General features: G+C 42.5%; 1 protein-coding gene across 1 annotated transcript in view; it reads left to right on the forward strand.

Moving 5' to 3' along the window:
- Positions 1-18,839, forward strand: part of GRIN2B (glutamate ionotropic receptor NMDA type subunit 2B) — a 1,069,942-nt gene that overhangs the window by 283,883 nt on the left and 767,220 nt on the right. Inside the window, exon 3 of the mRNA XM_063940427.1 lies at positions 9,473-9,886. Within this exon, the coding sequence (XP_063796497.1) occupies positions 9,491-9,886 (396 nt within the window). The 5' untranslated portion in view covers positions 9,473-9,490. The remainder of the gene's footprint in view (positions 1-9,472; positions 9,887-18,839) is intronic.

Genomic DNA, 18,839 nt, shown 5'->3' on the forward strand with positions numbered 1-18,839 from the left:
TGGAACACCCACGGTGTTACCAGAGCGTCCACAGCTATTGCCTGAGGGTCTCTTGACCTGGCGCAATACCTGTCCAGTTTTTTGTTGAGGCGGGAAGCCATCATATCCACCTTTGGTTTTTCCCAACGGTTCACAATCATGTGGAAGACTTCTGGATGAAGTCCCCACTCTCCCGGGTGTAGATCGTGTCTGCTGAGGAAGTCTGCTTCCCAGTTGTCCACTCCCGGAATGAATACTGCTGACAGTGCTATCACATGATCTTCCGCCCAGCGAAGAATCCTTGCAGCTTCTGCCATTGCTGTCCTGCTTCTTGTGCCGCCCTGTCTGTTTACGTGGGCGACTGCCGTGATGTTGTCCGACTGGATCAACACCGGCTGACCCTGAAGCAGGGGTTTTGCCAGACTTAGAGCATTGTAAATCGCTCTTAGCTCCAGTATATTTATGTGAAGAGACATCTCCAGGCTTGACCATACTCCCTGGAAGTTTCTTCCCTGTGTGACCGCTCCCCAGCCTCTCAGACTGGCATCCGTGGTCACCAGGACCCAGTCCTGTATGCCGAATCTGCGGCCCTCTAACAGATGAGCACTCTGCAACCACCACAGAAGAGACACCCTTGTCCGTGGCGATAAGGTTATCCGCTGATGCATCTGCAGATGTGATCCGGACCATTTGTCCAGCAGATCCCACTGAAAAGTTCGTGCGTGGAATCTGCCGAATGGAATCGCTTCGTAAGAAGCCACCATCTTTCCCAGGACTCTTGTGCATTGATGCACAGACACTTTCCCTGGTTTTAGGAGGTTCCTGACAAGTTCGGATAACTCCCTGGCTTTCTCCTCCGGAAGAAACACCTTTTTCTGAACCGTGTCCAGAATCATTCCCAGGAACAGCAGACGTGTCGTCGGGGTCAACTGAGATTTTGGAAAATTCAGAATCCACCCTTTGTTGTTGCAGCACTAGTCGGGTTAGTGCTACTCCGTCCTCCAGCTGTTCTCTGGACCTTGCCCTTATCAGGAGATCGTCCAAGTAAGGGATAATTAATACGCCTCTTCTTCGCAGAAGAATCATCATTTCGGCCATTACCTTGGTAAAGACCCGAGGTGCCGTGGACAATCCAAACGGCAGCGTCTGAAACTGATAATGACAGTTTTGCACCACGAACCTGAGGTACCCTTGATGTGAAGGGCAAATTGGGACATGCAGGTAAGCATCCTTTATGTCCAGGGACACCATAAAGTCCCCTTCTTCCAGATTCGCTATCACTGCTCTGAGTGACTCCATCTTGAACTTGAATTTTTGTATGTACAGGTTCAAAGATTTCAGATTTAGAATAGGTCTTACCGAGCCGTCCGGCTTCGGTACCACAAATAGCGTGGAGTAATACCCCTTTCCCTGTTGTAGGAGGGGTACCTTGACTATCACCTGCTGAGAAAACAGCTTGTGAATGGCTTCCAATACCGTCGCCCTGTCTGAGGGAGACGTTGGCAAAGCAGACTTTAGGAACCTGCGAGGGGGAGACTTCTCGAATTCCAACCTGTAACCCTGAGATACTACCTGCAGGATCCAGGGGTCCACCTGTGAGCAAGCCCACTGTGCGCTGAAATTCTTGAGTCGACCCCCCACCGCTCCTGAGTCCGCTTGTAAGGCCCCAGCGTCATGCTGAGGGCTTTGCAGAACCCTGAGAGGGCTTCTGTTCCTGGGCAGGGGCTGCTTGCTGCCCTCTCTTACCCCTTCCTCTGCCCCGAGGCAGATATGACTGTCCTTTTGTCCGCTTGTTCTTATAGGACCGAAAGGACTGCGGCTGAAAAGACTGTGTCTTTTTCTGTTGGGAGGGGGTCTGAGGTAAAAAGGTGGATTTTCCGGCAGTTGCCGTGGCCACCAGATCCGATAGACCGACGCCAAATAATTCCTCCCCTTTATACGGCAATACTTCCATATGTCGTTTGGAATCCGCATCACCTGACCACTGTCGCGTCCATAAACTCCTTCTGGCAGATATGGACATCGCATTTACTCTCGATGCCAGAGTGCAAATATCTCTCTGAGCATCTCGCATATAAAGGAAAGCATCCTTTAATTGCTCTATAGTCAATAAAATACTGTCCCTATCCAGGGTATCAATATTTTCAGTCAGGGAATCCAACCAGACGACCCCAGCACTGCACATCCAGGCTGAGGCGATGGCTGGTCGCAGTATAACACCAGTATGTGTGTATATACTTTTTAGGGTAGTTTCCTGTCTCCTATCAGCTGGATCCCTGAGGGCGGCCGTATCAGGAGACAGTAACGCCACTTGTTTTGATAAGCGTGTGAGCGCCTTATCCACCCTAGGGGGTGTTTCCCAGCGCGCCCTAACCTCTGGCGGGAAAGGGTATAATGCTAATAACTTTTTTGAAATTAGCACTTTTCTATCTGGGTTAACCCACGCTTCATCACATACATCATTTAATTCCTCTGATTCAGGAAAAACTACAGGTATTTTTTTTTACCCCCCACATAATACCCCTTTTTGTGGTACTTGCAGTATCAGAGATATGCAAAGCCTCCTTCATTGCCGTGATCATATAACGTGTGGCCCTACTTGAAAATACGTTTGTTTCATCACCGTCGACACTAGATTCAGTGTCTGTGTCTGGGTCTGTGTCGACCGACTGAGGTAAAGGGCGCTTTACAGCCCCTGACGGTGTCTGAGACGCCTGGGCAGGTACTAACTGGTTTGCCGGCCGTCTCATGTCGTCAACTGATTTTTGTAATGTGCTGACATTATCACGTAATTCCATAAACAAAGCCATCCATTCCGGTGTCGACTCCCTGGGGGGTGACATCACCATTATCGGCAATTGCTCTGCCTCCACACCAACATCGTCCTCATACATGTCGACACACACGTACCGACACACAGCAGACACACAGGGAATGCTCTTATCGAAGACAGGACCCCACTAGCCCTTTGGGGAGACAGAGGGAGAGTTTGCCAGCACACACCCAAGCGCTATAATATATATGGGAACAACCTTATATAAGTGTTGTTCCTTATAGCAGCTTAAATATATCAAAATATCGCCAAAAAATGCCCCCCCTCTCTGTTTTACCCTGTTTCTGTAGTGCAGTGCAGGGGAGAGTCCTGGGAGCCTTCCTCACAGCGGAGCTGAGCAGGAAAATGGCACTGTGTGCTGAGGAGAATAAGCCCCGCCCCCTATTTCGGCGGGCTTTTCTCCCGGAGTTTTAGATATCTGGCATGGGTTAAATACATACATATAGCCTCTTTTGCCATAAAGGTATTAAATATTGCTGCCCAGGGCGCCCCCAGCAGCGCCCAGCACCCTCCGTGACCGCTTGGTGTGAAGTGTGTGACAACAATGGCGCACAGCTGCAGTGCTGTGCGCTACCTTCATGAAGACTGAAGAGCCTTCTGCCGCCTGTTTCCGGACCTTCAATCTTCAGCATCTGTAAGGGGGGTCGGCAGCGCGGCTCCGGGACGAACCCCAGGGTGAGACCTGTGTTCCGACTCCCTCTGGAGCTAATGGTGTCCAGTAGCCTAAGAATCCAATCCATCCTGCACGCAAGTGAGTTGAAATTCTCTCCCCTAAGTCCCTCGATGCAGTGAGCCTGTTGCCAGCAGGACTCACTGAAAATAAAAAACCTAAAAACTTTTTCTAAGCAGCTCTTTAGGAGAGCCACCTAGATTGCACCCTGCTCGGACGGGCACAAAAACCTAACTGAGGCTTGGAGGAGGGTCATGGGGGGAGGAGCCAGTACACACCACCTAATCCTAAAGCTTTATTTTTGTGCCCTGTCTCCTGCGGAGCCGCTATTCCCCATGGTCCTGACGGAGTCCCCAGCATCCACTTAGGACGTTAGAGAAATAATGTTTATTTCAGTTTATTAAATTCAAAGCATGAGTTCTTTTTAATGTTCTAGAAGCTTATTTACTGGAAATGTCATTTTTTCACAGTCAATAAGACTGATTATGTACAATGACAAACATTGCAGGCACCCAGGATTTTAAACACTCAGTTCCAGTCCCCGCAGTGTCTTGTGTTGGGAAGTGGGAGGAAATAATATACAAGAACATGCAGACTTCCATTGTTTCTGCATTTTCCTGAACACGGAGTGGGAGAAAGTAACAAGTGGAGACAGGAAGTAAAATAAACTCCTGCAGCTTCCTGTGTAGAGAGTAGGAGGGAATAAAGTGGATTGCCATAACAGAATGTCAAGGCTAACAAACACGCATGTAGCATATCCCCTCACACTTTGTAGTGTGCAGATGCAGGTTGTGCTAATATAATTAGAATGACTTTAAAGCTGACACATCAAGTGTCTCAATTCTCTGTCGTTGTGTTTTTTTTGTTGTGTTTGCCTTTATCAGGCATTTATAGTCTTTCAAAGTTAATAGCAGTAAAATAATTTGGCATGGTATTTTAAACTGATATGTGGAGCGCAACTAAGGTTTATAGATGTTGAAATATAAGTTGTAGCTTTCTAAAGTGGTTACATGGAAACTTGAAAAAAAAATGAGGGCTTTCTGCTTTTTTTTGTATGGGATTTCTCCCTTCATGGTCAGTAGGCATTATAAGGATCATTTAGAAGCAAGATACATTTTTCCTCTTTTGTGACATTGTAATGGCTAAGCATATGAAGAGGACTTTATGCAGCAACAACAAATTCTATGGCGGAAAATATGTGGTTTTGTAGGTAAATATATTCTAAATAATTTAACATGACTGCTAATTTTTTGAGGCTTCTATAATTTATGGTGTGACCACTGAAGTATGATTTTTTTGCACTTCTAGAGGACTGTGTTCAGTCATCACCCATTACTTTCAACAATGTAATTAAATATGACATATGGGGGTAATTCTGAGTTGATCGTAGCAGCAAGTTTGTTAGCAATTGGGCAAAGCCATGTGCACTGCATGGGGGGCAGATATAACATTTGCAGAGAGAGTTAGATTTGGGTGGGTTATTTTGTTTCTGTGCAGGGTAAATACTGGCTGCTTTATTTTTACACTGCAATTCAGATTTCAGTTTGAATACACCTCACCCAAATCTAATCTCTCTGCACATGCTATATCTGCGCCTCCTGCAGTGCACATGATTTTGCCCAACTGCTAACAAAATTGCTGCTGCAATCAACTCAGAATTAGGCCCATTGTGTCAAATAATTGTAACTAATGTCCCATTACTCTTGACAAAGTTTTTCAGTTTTGCTGTCTATGATGAATCGCAATCCTGCACAAATACACTTCAGATAAGAATTGTTGCTGTGTGCATGTATGGTATATGTACAAAATAGGCAAATATGTGTAATGGCTAAAGAAATATGCTCTGCCTCTCTGCAAATGTTCCTTATAAATGACCCCCAGAGAGATGCAATTTATATTCATCAGTACCATCGTATTATATAATTCAGTATGGTGTCAGTCTAGCGCAGGCAGTCAGGGCACTGTACACATGGCCACCTCTGGTGGTCACAGTGAAAGGGAATGCGTAAGAGCTGAAGGGAGGACCTGCCCCTCCCTTCACAGCTGTCACTGACTCCTGCCAGACCCTTACTCAATCCATTTCTACCATCAACAAGTGTTTGCAAATGAAAACTACATGAATATTTAATTCTTACAGTTTTCTGACTTAAATTTATTTTAAAGAAGCATCTGAAAGTGGCCATACAGTACATAATGTGCATGTATACTGACACAACCATCATGCTGGAAGGAAGAGAGAAAGAGAGGTATACTGTAGGCAGAAGAACGAGACACAGAAGGAGATAAAGATGGGAGCAGGAGGGAGAGATGTGTCATGAAGGAGTTGAGTGATTGGAAGAGTTGGAGAGAGAGGTAGATGGTAGTAAGAGGATGAGAAAGATGGAAGGAAAAGGGGGAGAAAGAAATGGGAAGAGTGTGGGAGAGAGGCAAATGCAGGGAGAGGGAGACTGGGGAAACAGGGAGATGAGAAGAGAGAGTTGTTGGATAATGATGGTGACATAGGCAAGAGAGATTGAGGAAAGAGGGAAAGAGAGGGACATGGGAGGAAGAAGGGAAGGATGAGGAGAGAGATGAGAAGGTGGGGGAAGACAAAGGAAAAAGAACCTGTGAGGGAAAAATGCTGCATTGACTATAGAAGCACCTTGGGCTCTGACAAGTGATAAGGGTCATCTTAGGCAAAACTTAGTGACACCCTTGCATGTGTTCAGTGTAGGGCTGATACCATACTATACGTTGTCATGTGATACTTTTAACAATGTGAGAGACAGACCTTCACAGCTGAAACAGGTACACAGGTACTACTTGCTCAGTGGCACAACGCCACTGGAGGCATGTCTTGTGCCACCCATTTGGCATAGCTCTCCCAACCCTCAATTCCCACATTATCATCAGAAAGTCATGGCCTGCAAGAATTAATAAGAAGCTCAACAAACTTGCAAAATTAGCAAAGTTTATTGATCTTAAAACTGACAGAATATTAATACACAATAATTATGACATTGTATTAATTGCATCTTTCCTTTGGTTTCTATCGCTGTACAAGCCCTATCCCCTCTAATATATTAATCCTCCCTGGCTGCAGCACATTAACCTCTGTTCAGCACAATTCATCCCCAGCACTATCTTTGGCCTGCAATCTACCGCTGCTGCACATTTCTCTCCTCAGACTTCTCCACTTTCTCAGTTCAGTCCTCCAGCATAATTTATATGCCTCATAGCACAATAGTCACACCAACTACAGTATATATGTGTACAGTATTTACACATTTTCACCAGAGATAGGGTATCTACATACATACAGTAAGTACCAACCTCTCTGGACGGTCATGATTGTCGTCAGGTATTGGCAATAGTTTTTGCTGGAGATCTCTGACAAAAACATGGGGAAGCCCATGAAATACATGTATTAAGGTGTGTAACAAGCACAGCTACACCTATGGGGGCCCCATAGCAAAATCTTCAGAGGCCTCCCAGCCGCACCCCCTGCATACTACTCATGGTTCCAACCCACACAAACCCTCCCCCCCAAATGCTGACAAGCTCAACTCTCTCCCTCCACCTGTTCCCCCCCCCCCCCCCCCCCCCAGCAGCAGTCTAATTATAGACCCATCAGCCCGCGCAGAGCATCTATTCACAGCTACTGACAGGAGCATCCCAGCTGCCCACCCCCACAGTGGCTCGCGGGAGGGACAGTGGCACAGTACCAAAAAAACAGGACTGTCCCACGAATATCCGGACAGTTGCGAGGTATGCACTGCTAAGAAATATAAAGCAACTTGCAGCACAATTAGGTGCAGGGCAGGGCCCTGGAGGCAGCCTGGGCCTGCAGCCGCACTCCCTGTACCTATTGTAGGTACGCCCTTGACTACAAGTACCATTACTGTCCTCCTATCGCTATCGTATTGCTGAAGACAGGAAAAAAGTTTGTTATTGAAATAAAGCCCCCTTTTTCCTGAGCAAAAAAATATATATAACTGCTAAGAAAATGCTTGCAACATTTTTGCTGTCGTATCAACTCGATTATCTACCATGAAATAAGCTAAGATGGGCATTGCTAATTGACTAATTAACTTTGGTGGACTTATGAACTATATTTTAAATTGACAACATTTTTGTGTTCCATTATTCCTTATCCTCTGATAAATATCACGTATGCATAAATATTCATGCCAGGTATAGGTAATATGCTGGCAAACACACAAACACGTTTATTACAAGAAAGTGAAACCACATTTGGTCTTGATGAAATGTTTCATTGGTTAAATGGAAATTGCAACGATAATGGTTAGAGTTCTGCAATGGAACCTCCTGCAACATACTTCTTCTCATGTAATTCAGGAATTCTTTGTATTCTGTGCTTTGTGGTGCATACTGTGGTTCTGATTCTGAGTCACACAGATCTCACAGATTTCTGCATACTGTGCGCACGCTAATAAATCTGCAGTATGTGTGCAGCTGGGATTATTCACATATTCTCAAGTGCGAAAATATGCAAATGCCAGTTTAAGCATTCCCCTTGTGCACAATTCACTTTTCTTATCTGAGCTTTGCTCAAGTGCACAGGTGAATACAAACTCTCCACCATCAACACACCATTGGTTGCAACATAGATTGCTCAAGCAGCCTCTACCTGGCATGTAGTTTTCCTTGTAACTTCCTTAAGATATGACCACTGTGGCTGTGGTGTTGCAAATGAGATTGCAGCTGCATGCTAAAACACGCCCATGACACACCCATAGGGCACACATGACCTCCTTTTCTTCGCCCATGGATTGCAGAAGCCGTCTGAAGCAAAAACATTGTTGAATGGAAATGCCAGACCTCACGACAGTGTCCACCCGGCTCCAACAAGCGTGACCTCAGTTGCTGGATCTGGGTGGACGCTGCCATGAGCGGCGTGGCTGTGTGACATCCTGCTGCAGCGCTGTGCTGTAGCGCTGCTCTCCCCTGTATGCCCGCGGCTGTCCCCCGTCTCCCCGCACCCCCCCTCTCCTCCTCTGGGTCCCACATCTCAGTCTGACATTTTTTTATGTCGGACTGAGATGGTTGGAAACGGGGCAAAATCCTGTCCAATTTGGCCCAGTTTCACTCAAAAGTACGTGAATCGGCAGCTATACCGCCGATTCACGTACTATTCAACAAGTCGAATTCCACGACTTGTCGAATAAAAACTGATGGGATTGAATAGGTCGAATCACTATTCGACCTTAAAAAGTAAAAAACTGCTGTCTTTTCGACAGACGGCAGTTTTCGACCCTAATTGAATATACCCCATAGTGTACTATTTTCTTCTGTTTGGTTGCTAAATACCATTATTTGTATATGTCCATATCCAGTATGTTCTGCAAGTCAGAACTTAATAAAGATGCATTTAAAATTCAATATAGCCTTATTTTGGTCACATCCATTGATCATCATGTTCGTCACGGATATGTCGGGGGTACCCGATTGGTAACGTCATCTCTATATAGCGCTGGCCTATAGTTGGTCTGTTGGTTAATTTTTCGCAAATTATTCCGGAGAGAGATCTGGATTTCTCTCCGGCAGCCACCGTGGCCACACATGCATATTGGCTGCGAGAGACTCCGAACCATAAAGCAGTGTGAGAACATTAAGCTATCACAATGCTTCCTGCTCTTTTCCAACATGGGCTCTTATCGGAGTAAGAGACAAATAATAAATTTGCATAAAATATACATTTTCATGTTGCAACTTTATGCAAAAAATTATTATCCCATCCGTATTAAAAATGCAGATTGTGATAAATATGCTCCATAAACTTTACCTGCTTACATTTTAAGTTTTGGTTTAACAATAATCACACTTCTCTTGTCTGTATTATATATGGTACTATAAAGTACAGGGTACTAATTGAATGGTAGGTCGAATAACATTATGCAGACTACACAAAATAATTTGTAGCTTATGATAAGATAATGTAATGTCTGTATTGTATAATACTGATAATTTTTACTTTTTTTGTGTTCCAGGGAGAGTAAGAGTTGAAGATGAGGCCTACGGAAGCCCGCTTCTTCTTAAAAATCAACCTCTTGATTCTTTTCTACATGGGTTGTTACGCCCTGAAAAAACCCACTATGGACATTGCAGTCATTCTCGTAGGCACCTCAGAAGAGGTAGACATCAAAGATGTCCACGAAAAAGATGACTTCCAAAATCTGTCAGTAACACCAAGGGTTACTCACGTTAAGATGAATGAATCTGATCCGAAAAGTATCATCACTCGTATCTGTGACCTCATGTCTGACAAGAAGGTGCAGGGGGTTATATTCGGTGATGATACTGACCAGGAGGCCATTGCTCAAATTTTGGACTTCATTTCTGCCCATACACTCACTCCCATCCTAGGCATTCATGGTGGATCTTCAATGATTATGGCTGACAAGGTAAGATACACTATTGTTGTTACTGTGAGGTCTTATTTTCCTAAATCACAATTTTTGTTATTAACATATTAAAATAACAATGTTTTGTTTTAAAAGCTGATAAGATGACAGGAAAATATTCTAGGCGGTATCCAATTAGCAGCAGTAAAACATTGGGTACAACAAACATCTGTTTTTCGCTCTTTTTCCCGATGTTTCACTGATATTTTTTTACAGGCTATCCAATTAGATCGCCCAAAAAAAAAAGGAATTTTCTCCTGAAAACACACAGGTTCACTGAAACCTCTGTGTTTTCGGTGGCAGCAGTGGGCTGCGTTCAGGCCTAATTGGATTGCCCCCGGTTTATCGGTGCTAGTTGGATAGCCCCCGGCAAGTCAATTAGCCGCAGTAATTTACTGCGGCTAATTGGATACTGCCCTATGTTTATTTTTCCATGTGACCAATGGGTGATGGAGAAATGTGTCTATAGTACCTGCAAATATAGGGCTCATCAGAAAATGGTCATTGTATTATATAGCAAGTTCTGAGATTCTATTTTATAGTGAGTAAGTACTGGTCCTGAAAGTGTTGTGTTGTGTTGTGCTTCAGTTCTTGTATTATGAATTAGAACGTTAAGAAGAGGATCGTTGCAGGTGTGATAAAATTAACCACAGCAAAACAATTATAAAGAAGTTGATGAAACACTAACATTCGTTGACAATGAATATAGGAAAAGCAGACCATAAAAGAAACAACTGAAATTCATATAAATTTGACAAACATTATGATATTCAAAAACAATGTGACATTTACCATAACTTAACAGTAGTTCATATGCAGGTTGAGTATCCCTTATCCAAAATTCAAAATCCCACATTTTTGGGTCCCCTACTGAGATAATAACATATATATATATTATGTGTATATATTGATATATTACATAGATATGTAATATAATAACTATCTTTATCTATCTATCTATCTATCTATCTATCTATCTATCTATCTATCTATCTATCTATCTATCTATCTATATGTGTGTGTGTGTCATTATCTCAGTAGGGGACCCAAAAATGTGGGATTTTTAATTTTGGATAAGGTATAATCAATCGGTACATCATATTGTATGTAATCCTCTTATCTACTGTACTTTCTATTATCAATCCTTTTGAGAAGACAGAAATGCCAGCCACACTCTCTGTGATGTTGGCATTGATATCAGGCAGTGGTCATATTTTACAGTGCATGAGGCATCAAAATGGACCTGTTCACCATTTTTTTAAAGGCATTAACATCGTCACCTGATATGTTGGTCTATCTGGCCAGAAGATGACAGCTGTCACGTGCATGGAGTTACATGACAGGGCCATGTGTTGGTGATGTGTATATATATATATATACATCTTTCTCTACCTCTCTCTCTCTCTCTCTCTCTCTATCGAGGGAGAGAGAGAATATATCTATAGTTATAGCTATATACAGATGTTTCCACATACACCTTTCCCCATTAAGCCAGATGGCCAAATTAGCCATGCAATGGAATCTGCGAGTTAGCCATGCCTTGTGATTTCTAGTAAGATTTTCTACTTTAATCTGCTGCTTTATACAAATTCTTTTACAGCAAAAAAAAATTGGGAATCTATCCAATTGCTACTCATGGTGGAGCATCTTAGCCATGCTAAACATTTCAAGCCAAATGAAGCAAAAAGGGAAAGATGTATGAGGGCACATCTGTATGTGTGTGTGAAAATAGAGGGCATTTCAGTCCCATTGTGGCACCTTTGTCAAGGTCAACAGCAAAATTGCAGCAATCCACAGTGACAGTGAAGATAGTGACAAGGCATCAGCATATAAAGTGATCCAGGCCACCTTCTTATATTGTGGAAAAAATAACACACAGCGGCATAAGCGCGCATCGCGCCAATCAGGTCGCACCCGCAGCTACAGTTGCCGCAGCCACAACCAGCATAGCTACATCTGTAAATAGGAACTGAATGTACAGACTATACTTGTCTGGACAGGAGCAAGGGCAAGTATAACCAGCATTAAGATTTGCTACAGCTTTATGCATTGAACTACACTATAAGCTCTCATCAACTCTATAAACAGGCTCATATTCTTCACTGTCAGCATCTGAGTCCTTTGAAAGTTTGCCCCCATCGCCAGTGCCGTAACTAGGCATTTTAGCGCTGTGTGCAAGAAACGACATTGGCGCATGGCTTCATGGGGAAGGGGCATGGCCACAAAATAATAGCAATTCATACTACGGTGCACAGTAGTCTCCATTATTCAAATTACGCTGCACAGTAGCGCCACTACACCAGGTAGAGTCCCTTTTATACATTACAGCAGACAGCGTCCCCCTTTTTACACATTACAGCAGACAGTCCCCCTTTTTACACATTGCGGCAGCCAGTCCCCCTTTTTACACATTGCGGCAGCCAGTCCCCCTTTTTACACATTGCGGCAGCCAGTCCCCCTTTTTACACATTGCGGCAGCCAGGACCCCTTTTTACACATTGCAGCAGCCAGGATCCCTTTTTACACATTATGGCAGACAGTGTCCCCCAGAGAGAGAGAGAGAGAGAGAAAGAGAGAGAGGGATATACTTACCTTCTCCCCGCTGACAGGCTCCTCGTGCTGGCATCTCCCTCTGACTGTGCAGGCATCGGACAAGGAGGAGGAGGGAGGGGGACTGGAGCCGCAGCAGCGCTATGTCATTGGTAGTAAGCGCCGCTGCAGCATCCCCCTCTCCTTCCGTATAGGCTGCCTGGCGCTGCTGTGGATGCTGGGATGGAGGAACCGCGCTTCTCTCTCCTCCAGCGTGACTGCGGCGCACGGCGCAGACTTCAGAGGCGGCATGTAATGAGTCAATTTGACTCATTACATGCCGCTGGCCGTGCGCCCTCAGGGCAACTGCGCTGTGTGCCAAGCCCACTTGGCACACACGTAGTTACGGCCCTGCCCATTGCCATCCTTTTTTAGGGGTGACCACCAAAACCCCTGTGGATCCAGGGTCTATAAGAGGGTTAGACCACACCCAAGGAGAGGAGGCACAAAAATAGGAGGATGTGGAGCTCATCTTTAATCTTTCATCATATATCCTCACCCCTGTGAGACTTCTGTTGAACAAGGGATTATCATTTGTGTCAAACAGACAAAATAACTTTCAATGGGCTATAGACCATTACAAAAAGGGAAGGCAATTAAGACTCAGGAAGTATTTTGCGAATAAACACGAGTTCACCTCTACACAGATCCAATCTAATTTAAAAAAACACAAACAAACATAAAAAAATAGTACATTTGATCCTCCCTAAACCAATTTGAGCATGAAGACATAGTTTTGTTTTGTAATTGACCAATTTAAGCAGAAAGACAGGTTCTTAGGTCTTTACGTAATTATGTTAATTTGATAATATGCCCCACAGATAAGGGAGGAGCCATTGTGCTTCAATACTTCATTACTGAATAATTCAATGTACAACATTTACAAGTTAGTTCGCATATTTGATGGAGGGACATTAAATAGTTGAACAGATCCGTTTGTTCACTACTAAAAGTCCACACAATGCTTTATATCAGCTTGTAGGTCTCTTTTCCAACTGATTTGCCCAATTATTGGATGGTTACCATCTGGAATGTCTATGTAGTGTTCACACCTAACTGAGGCACATGGGTTACTTTATGGCTGAGTTGGAAAGTTTGGGTACTTATTCCTGAAAATGCACTGTTGGTAACAATTGATTTTGGTTCCCTCTATACCATCATCATATAGCCTTCACGATGTTGGTATAGAGACAACCAGAAAAGCACTATTGTCCATCATAGACATGCTAAAAATGCCCTTAATTACATTTTTACTGGCTCTTTTAAGGTGTGTTAATGAATATCATTTCTGTTATAAAGATAAATATTCTGTCAAAGTATCTGGAACCCTAATGGGTTATAATATTGCGCCTACTTATGCTGATGTCTTTATGCACTTTTTTTAACTGGCTAATACAGATATGTCCTCATACATATTTGCTGCAGTCGCGCCAAACAGCCCCTCTTGGCACGCCAGGTCGTACGAGAATCTTCTAGCGCTGGGCATCTTTTTTTCGTCTTTCTTGCTGAAAATGCGTCTCCACACTTGGATATCTGTGTGCGACTAAGTCTCTGAATCTGCATATGAAGTACTACAATGTAGCAACCGCATCTTGTTTTCCAATACAAGTTCTGTTCTGCTCCGTATACATAAAAGTTACATTGTGTTGCAACTAAGACACATTTCTGTAATAAAAAAAAAATCCCTTAACTTTAGCAGATTTGCATGGAACCTAGTGGCTCAAACGCCGTATGGTGTATTGAGGCTAGATGTATGAGGATGCATCTGTATATACTGTACTTTCTCTACCCAGCACTACCATGGTACACTCTGAAAATGGGCCTCACATACCTACCCTCTACAGGTAGACATCTCTACCTCTCCTTTGTCACAGGTTGAAAAAAAAATCAGTAATTATGCTTTATATTATTGCATTAATCAGCACAGTCTCCTCACGCGTCCTAGTCGCATCTGATTTTTGCTAGCAGAGTTGCATGGGACCTGGCGGTTCACGCTGCAAGGTGTATTAAGGCTAGATGTATGAGGACACATCTGTATCTTCCCCAACTATGGTAAATATATATTTTATTTAAACAATATATTAATATATTTTTTATTTTGTCAGGGAACAAAGTAAGTTTTATTGGAATAATGACAACATTGAATCAGTTACCATCTCATTAAAAATATACCTACACAATTAGTCATGATAAAGTTGATTTTTGGCCCTAACAGTGTTCCGGAAAGGATCTAAGCTTTTCACTACTCTTTTTAGAAAAGTGACACCAAATCGTTATCCAGAACATCTTATGAGAAGTTTGTCAATTTCGCAATTTCGCAGGATGCTCAGAAATAACTCTAAAATAGGATTTGCCATTGTTGGAGGGAATAAAAGAATGTTTTCTGCAATGGGGCTGTTCACTAGATACCATAATGTATTGCCTGGTGAAAGCACACAAAAAACCCCCCATCATGGCCATATACGCTGTAAGTGAAAAAATTTACAAAATCATATCATTTGTATTGGTTTATATGAAACACATACCATCAGTATCAAAAAAGCCATTGACAAGATTTGGAATATTGTCAAGTTATACAAATCCCTACCCTTTGGAAGCAACTGACCAAACCCAAAGAGACAGAGGGGTCTATTCATGAAGCAGTGAAAATTGTGGAGAAGTGAGCCTGTGGAGAAATTGCCCATGGCAACCAATCAGCTGCTCTGTACAATTGTACAGTATGCAAATTATAAATGTTACTTCAGTGCTGATTGGTTGCCATGGGCAACTTCTCCACTGGTTCAGTTCGCCACACTTTTCACTGCTTCATGAATAGACGGACCCCAAAGGTGGGCTGCTTTAGATGTGTTAATTGTACAACCTGTAGTAGCATAAAGACTGGGAGTTCATTTAAACTACCCTGTACTGGGAATAAAATGAACATCATACATAAGCAGACATGTACTGTACAACTTATTACATTTTAGATATATATATATTAACTTGTTTGTGTGCCCTGATCTATATGTGCCTCACCACAAGGCTTTTCCATGAGAGAATGGCCAATCGTCGCTTCTCGGTGCAACAGACCATTCGGACTAGTGTGGCCATTAATCCAGGCGCTCAGCATTTTCTTGATAAGGGGAACTCATTGGCAGCTTAATACTGTATAATAATCGATCAGCAAATGTCTTTGGATCTTGGAGGTGATAGAAAATTGGCATTTAAATTGAGGGAAGTTAATTGGATTTTCGATCTGAATACGGTGTCACCAAGAGTAGTGAATGAATCCAATTCTGTTAATGTTTTTCTCCAGTAACAATTTCTGTATAGTCCTAAATTCTGCCCCCCCCCCTCCAAAAAAAATAAAAAATGTATAATAATAAAAATTCTCTCTCTCTCTCTGTATATATATATATATATATATATATATATATATATATGTTGTTTTGGAATGGCAATGATTCAGACTTTCTGCATTTGTTTATTTGTTTTTTTGTTTTTGTTTTATTGGTCATGTTAATTGTGTTGTAATATGTATTGTTTTTTTTTTTTTTTTTTCTCTGTGTTGGTTATACTTACCCATGCTCCTGTTCAGACAAGTACAGTCTGTAATACAGTTCATATTGGTCTATCCATATTTAAGCTATTATTACATATTGATAAGTAAGCCTGTATCAGTTTAAGATCTATAAGTAATCAGGGGTAGTGCTGACACTTATACAAATGTGGCTCTTTCGTATTGTGTTGCAGTTTGGAACACATCCTTGTCAATTGGCCAATAGTAGTTTGGCTGCTGTAATGATGAATAAAGTATTCCTCATGCTTCATAGCATAGTGACATCCGGACAAATATCATGTTGATGGATGTTCTGACTTCTGCTTCTGGTCTGACTCTTTGGCATTGCGTTCCAGAGTGGTTCTTGTATGTGGACGCTGATTAGGACCTTTGTACCTAATGGATGTTATAAGTTCTGGTATAAGAGCATGGGCTGGTCCACGCTGTATGCTGACACTTTATCAGTATTTTACTGTGGACTGCTGCAATTTGGCTGCTGCTCTTGACAAAGGTCCCACATGGGGACTGAAAGGTCAGTAATGATTTCTACTTTACTATTCGTTGTATAAACAGAATGGTCAGGAATGGATAACTCAAACTCCACTGGGGTTTGACACAAGAATGTCCAGGAATACACTAAGTCAATAATACAATGCTGAGCTGCTAGGAAGAAGTAAGGTAAGGGACACTGGAACAGATATATTAACTAGGTAACTCACTGTAGTAGATATGTCCAGAAATAGTTGCTTGTACTGGTTTTCTGGATAACACCAGAGCAGAATACTGTGAAGCAACACTGTAGCAGGATTTCCACATAGCACAGGAATCTGACACATGGAACCTGACCCAAGGAATCTAACACAAGGAGACTGACACAGGAACTAACACCAGGAAGCTGACACCATGAACTGGTTTAGAGGGTTTAAATAGGATATTCACAGGTGCATTCTAGAGCTGCTAGATCCAATACTGTAATTACCACAGGTTTGCAGGAATACTAAACAGCACATGGATCAGATTGGTTTGACAGTGATACTGCAGTGGATTTTGGGCCCAATTCCAATGGTTTGCTTACAAATTAGATGTTTGGGGGTCTGCGCAGGTGCAACACCCATTATGCGCATGTACAGAACAGGTCTTGTGATATCACTTGCAGACCCATCATGATTGGTAGGTGGCACCATTCTTCAAAACGTTTCGAAGGTGTGACAGGTCCAGGGTCTGTGTTGTCACACATAGACATCCTGAACCTGGGTGTCAGGATCCTACTGCCAGCTTGTGTAAGCTTCAGCTTATGCAAGCTAGCCGGTGTCTGAAACCATCATGAATCGTGACCCACCGTCACCATAGTGATCCCAGGACGCGACCTCTGATGCAGTATTCACATCTTGCAAATACTAACAGGAGGCGTCCATCTCCCACAGATGCCTCCTGCTGCATTTAAATTGTAATGACATGGAATTGCACAGTCGTTTCCATGCAGCTGTGCAATTCCTTTCAAACATGAATCAAGCCCTTAAACAGCATGTAATTAAAAGGCAGAAAAAAGTTGTTGTTTTTTTATGAAAAATGGTGAGTGCCCTATTTTTTTCTTCTGTTTTTGAGTGAGCAATTGTGTACATTGTGATATACTGTATGGTACTGAGGACGGGGCGGTAGCTCCGAAACGTTTACCTGCATTACAAGTGATTTCTTTTTTCAAACAGTCTCCAGTGCCATGTCTTTTGATGGGTATATGCAGTTTTACATACTCGTGCACGGAGACACGCTGTTTATTTGAATAGGAGTGCCGGCTGCTATGGACTCTGTATATATAAATATATATATATATATATATATATATATATATATATATATATATATACACAGTGCACATACACACATACATTTATATTTATTGATTTAATTAGTCCAATTTGTAACCTATGCTTTAATCAAAAGGAATAGAAATGACGAGCATGGTTTTTACGTAAAAAATGTACTTATTGCAGTATCATGGAGTAATACATCATCATAACGATGTAAGTCCCGACAGCCCTTTCAATGCTGGCGTCCACCTTCCTCATGGAGTCCATATTAAACATAGGGAAGTAGACTACTTTTACCTCCACCTGCAGCAGTTTCCAGCCATTAAGGCAGCCGCAACTTTATTCAAAGTAATAAGCTGCACCTGAATAATGAACGTTCATGCCTGTGTAAACGCGGTCCATCTGACGTCACAAGCGTCTGATCACATGGGGCTGGCCCTTCAGCTTGAACTGCAAGCTGCTCTGCTGTCATACTACTATATAAAGCAATGTGCTGACTGCCTCTTTTTGTGTATTTTTACCAGTGCTTTGTGTATCTTAACCATGTTGCACCACCCACAGAATGCCAAAGCAGACAAAAGACATACTGTATGTGTATAATTAGTGCAGAAAAAATACTATTAAATAAAGTCAAATTTAGGTCTTCATTAAGTCCTGCTGGTGTCAAACAAATAAACTGATGTTTGAGTCTGCGCTCATGTTGTAGCTGTAGTTTGTCTGTCTCCGCCTCTACGTAGAGGTGGTACATACAATAATTTTGTCTTTATCATAGAGATGTGCCCATCTCTCATCGTTGCTGCAGTCATGTTAAACAGCCCTTCTAGTTGCGCCTAGTTGTGAGCGCGTTTACTAACACCGGGTATCTTTTTGTGTGTTATTTCCCCCCGAAAATGCATCTTAGTTCAATCACTATGCAAATAAGACGCACAAGTAGATTCTGCTGATTAACCCTGTAATGGTTTCTTTGTCATATGATTAAAAATAGCTTTGGTTTAAAATAAGAATTTTATTCTAAATT

The sequence above is a fragment of the Pseudophryne corroboree genome, chromosome 9 (genome assembly GCF_028390025.1).
Source record: "Pseudophryne corroboree isolate aPseCor3 chromosome 9, aPseCor3.hap2, whole genome shotgun sequence".
Taxonomy (NCBI): domain Eukaryota; kingdom Metazoa; phylum Chordata; class Amphibia; order Anura; family Myobatrachidae; genus Pseudophryne; species Pseudophryne corroboree.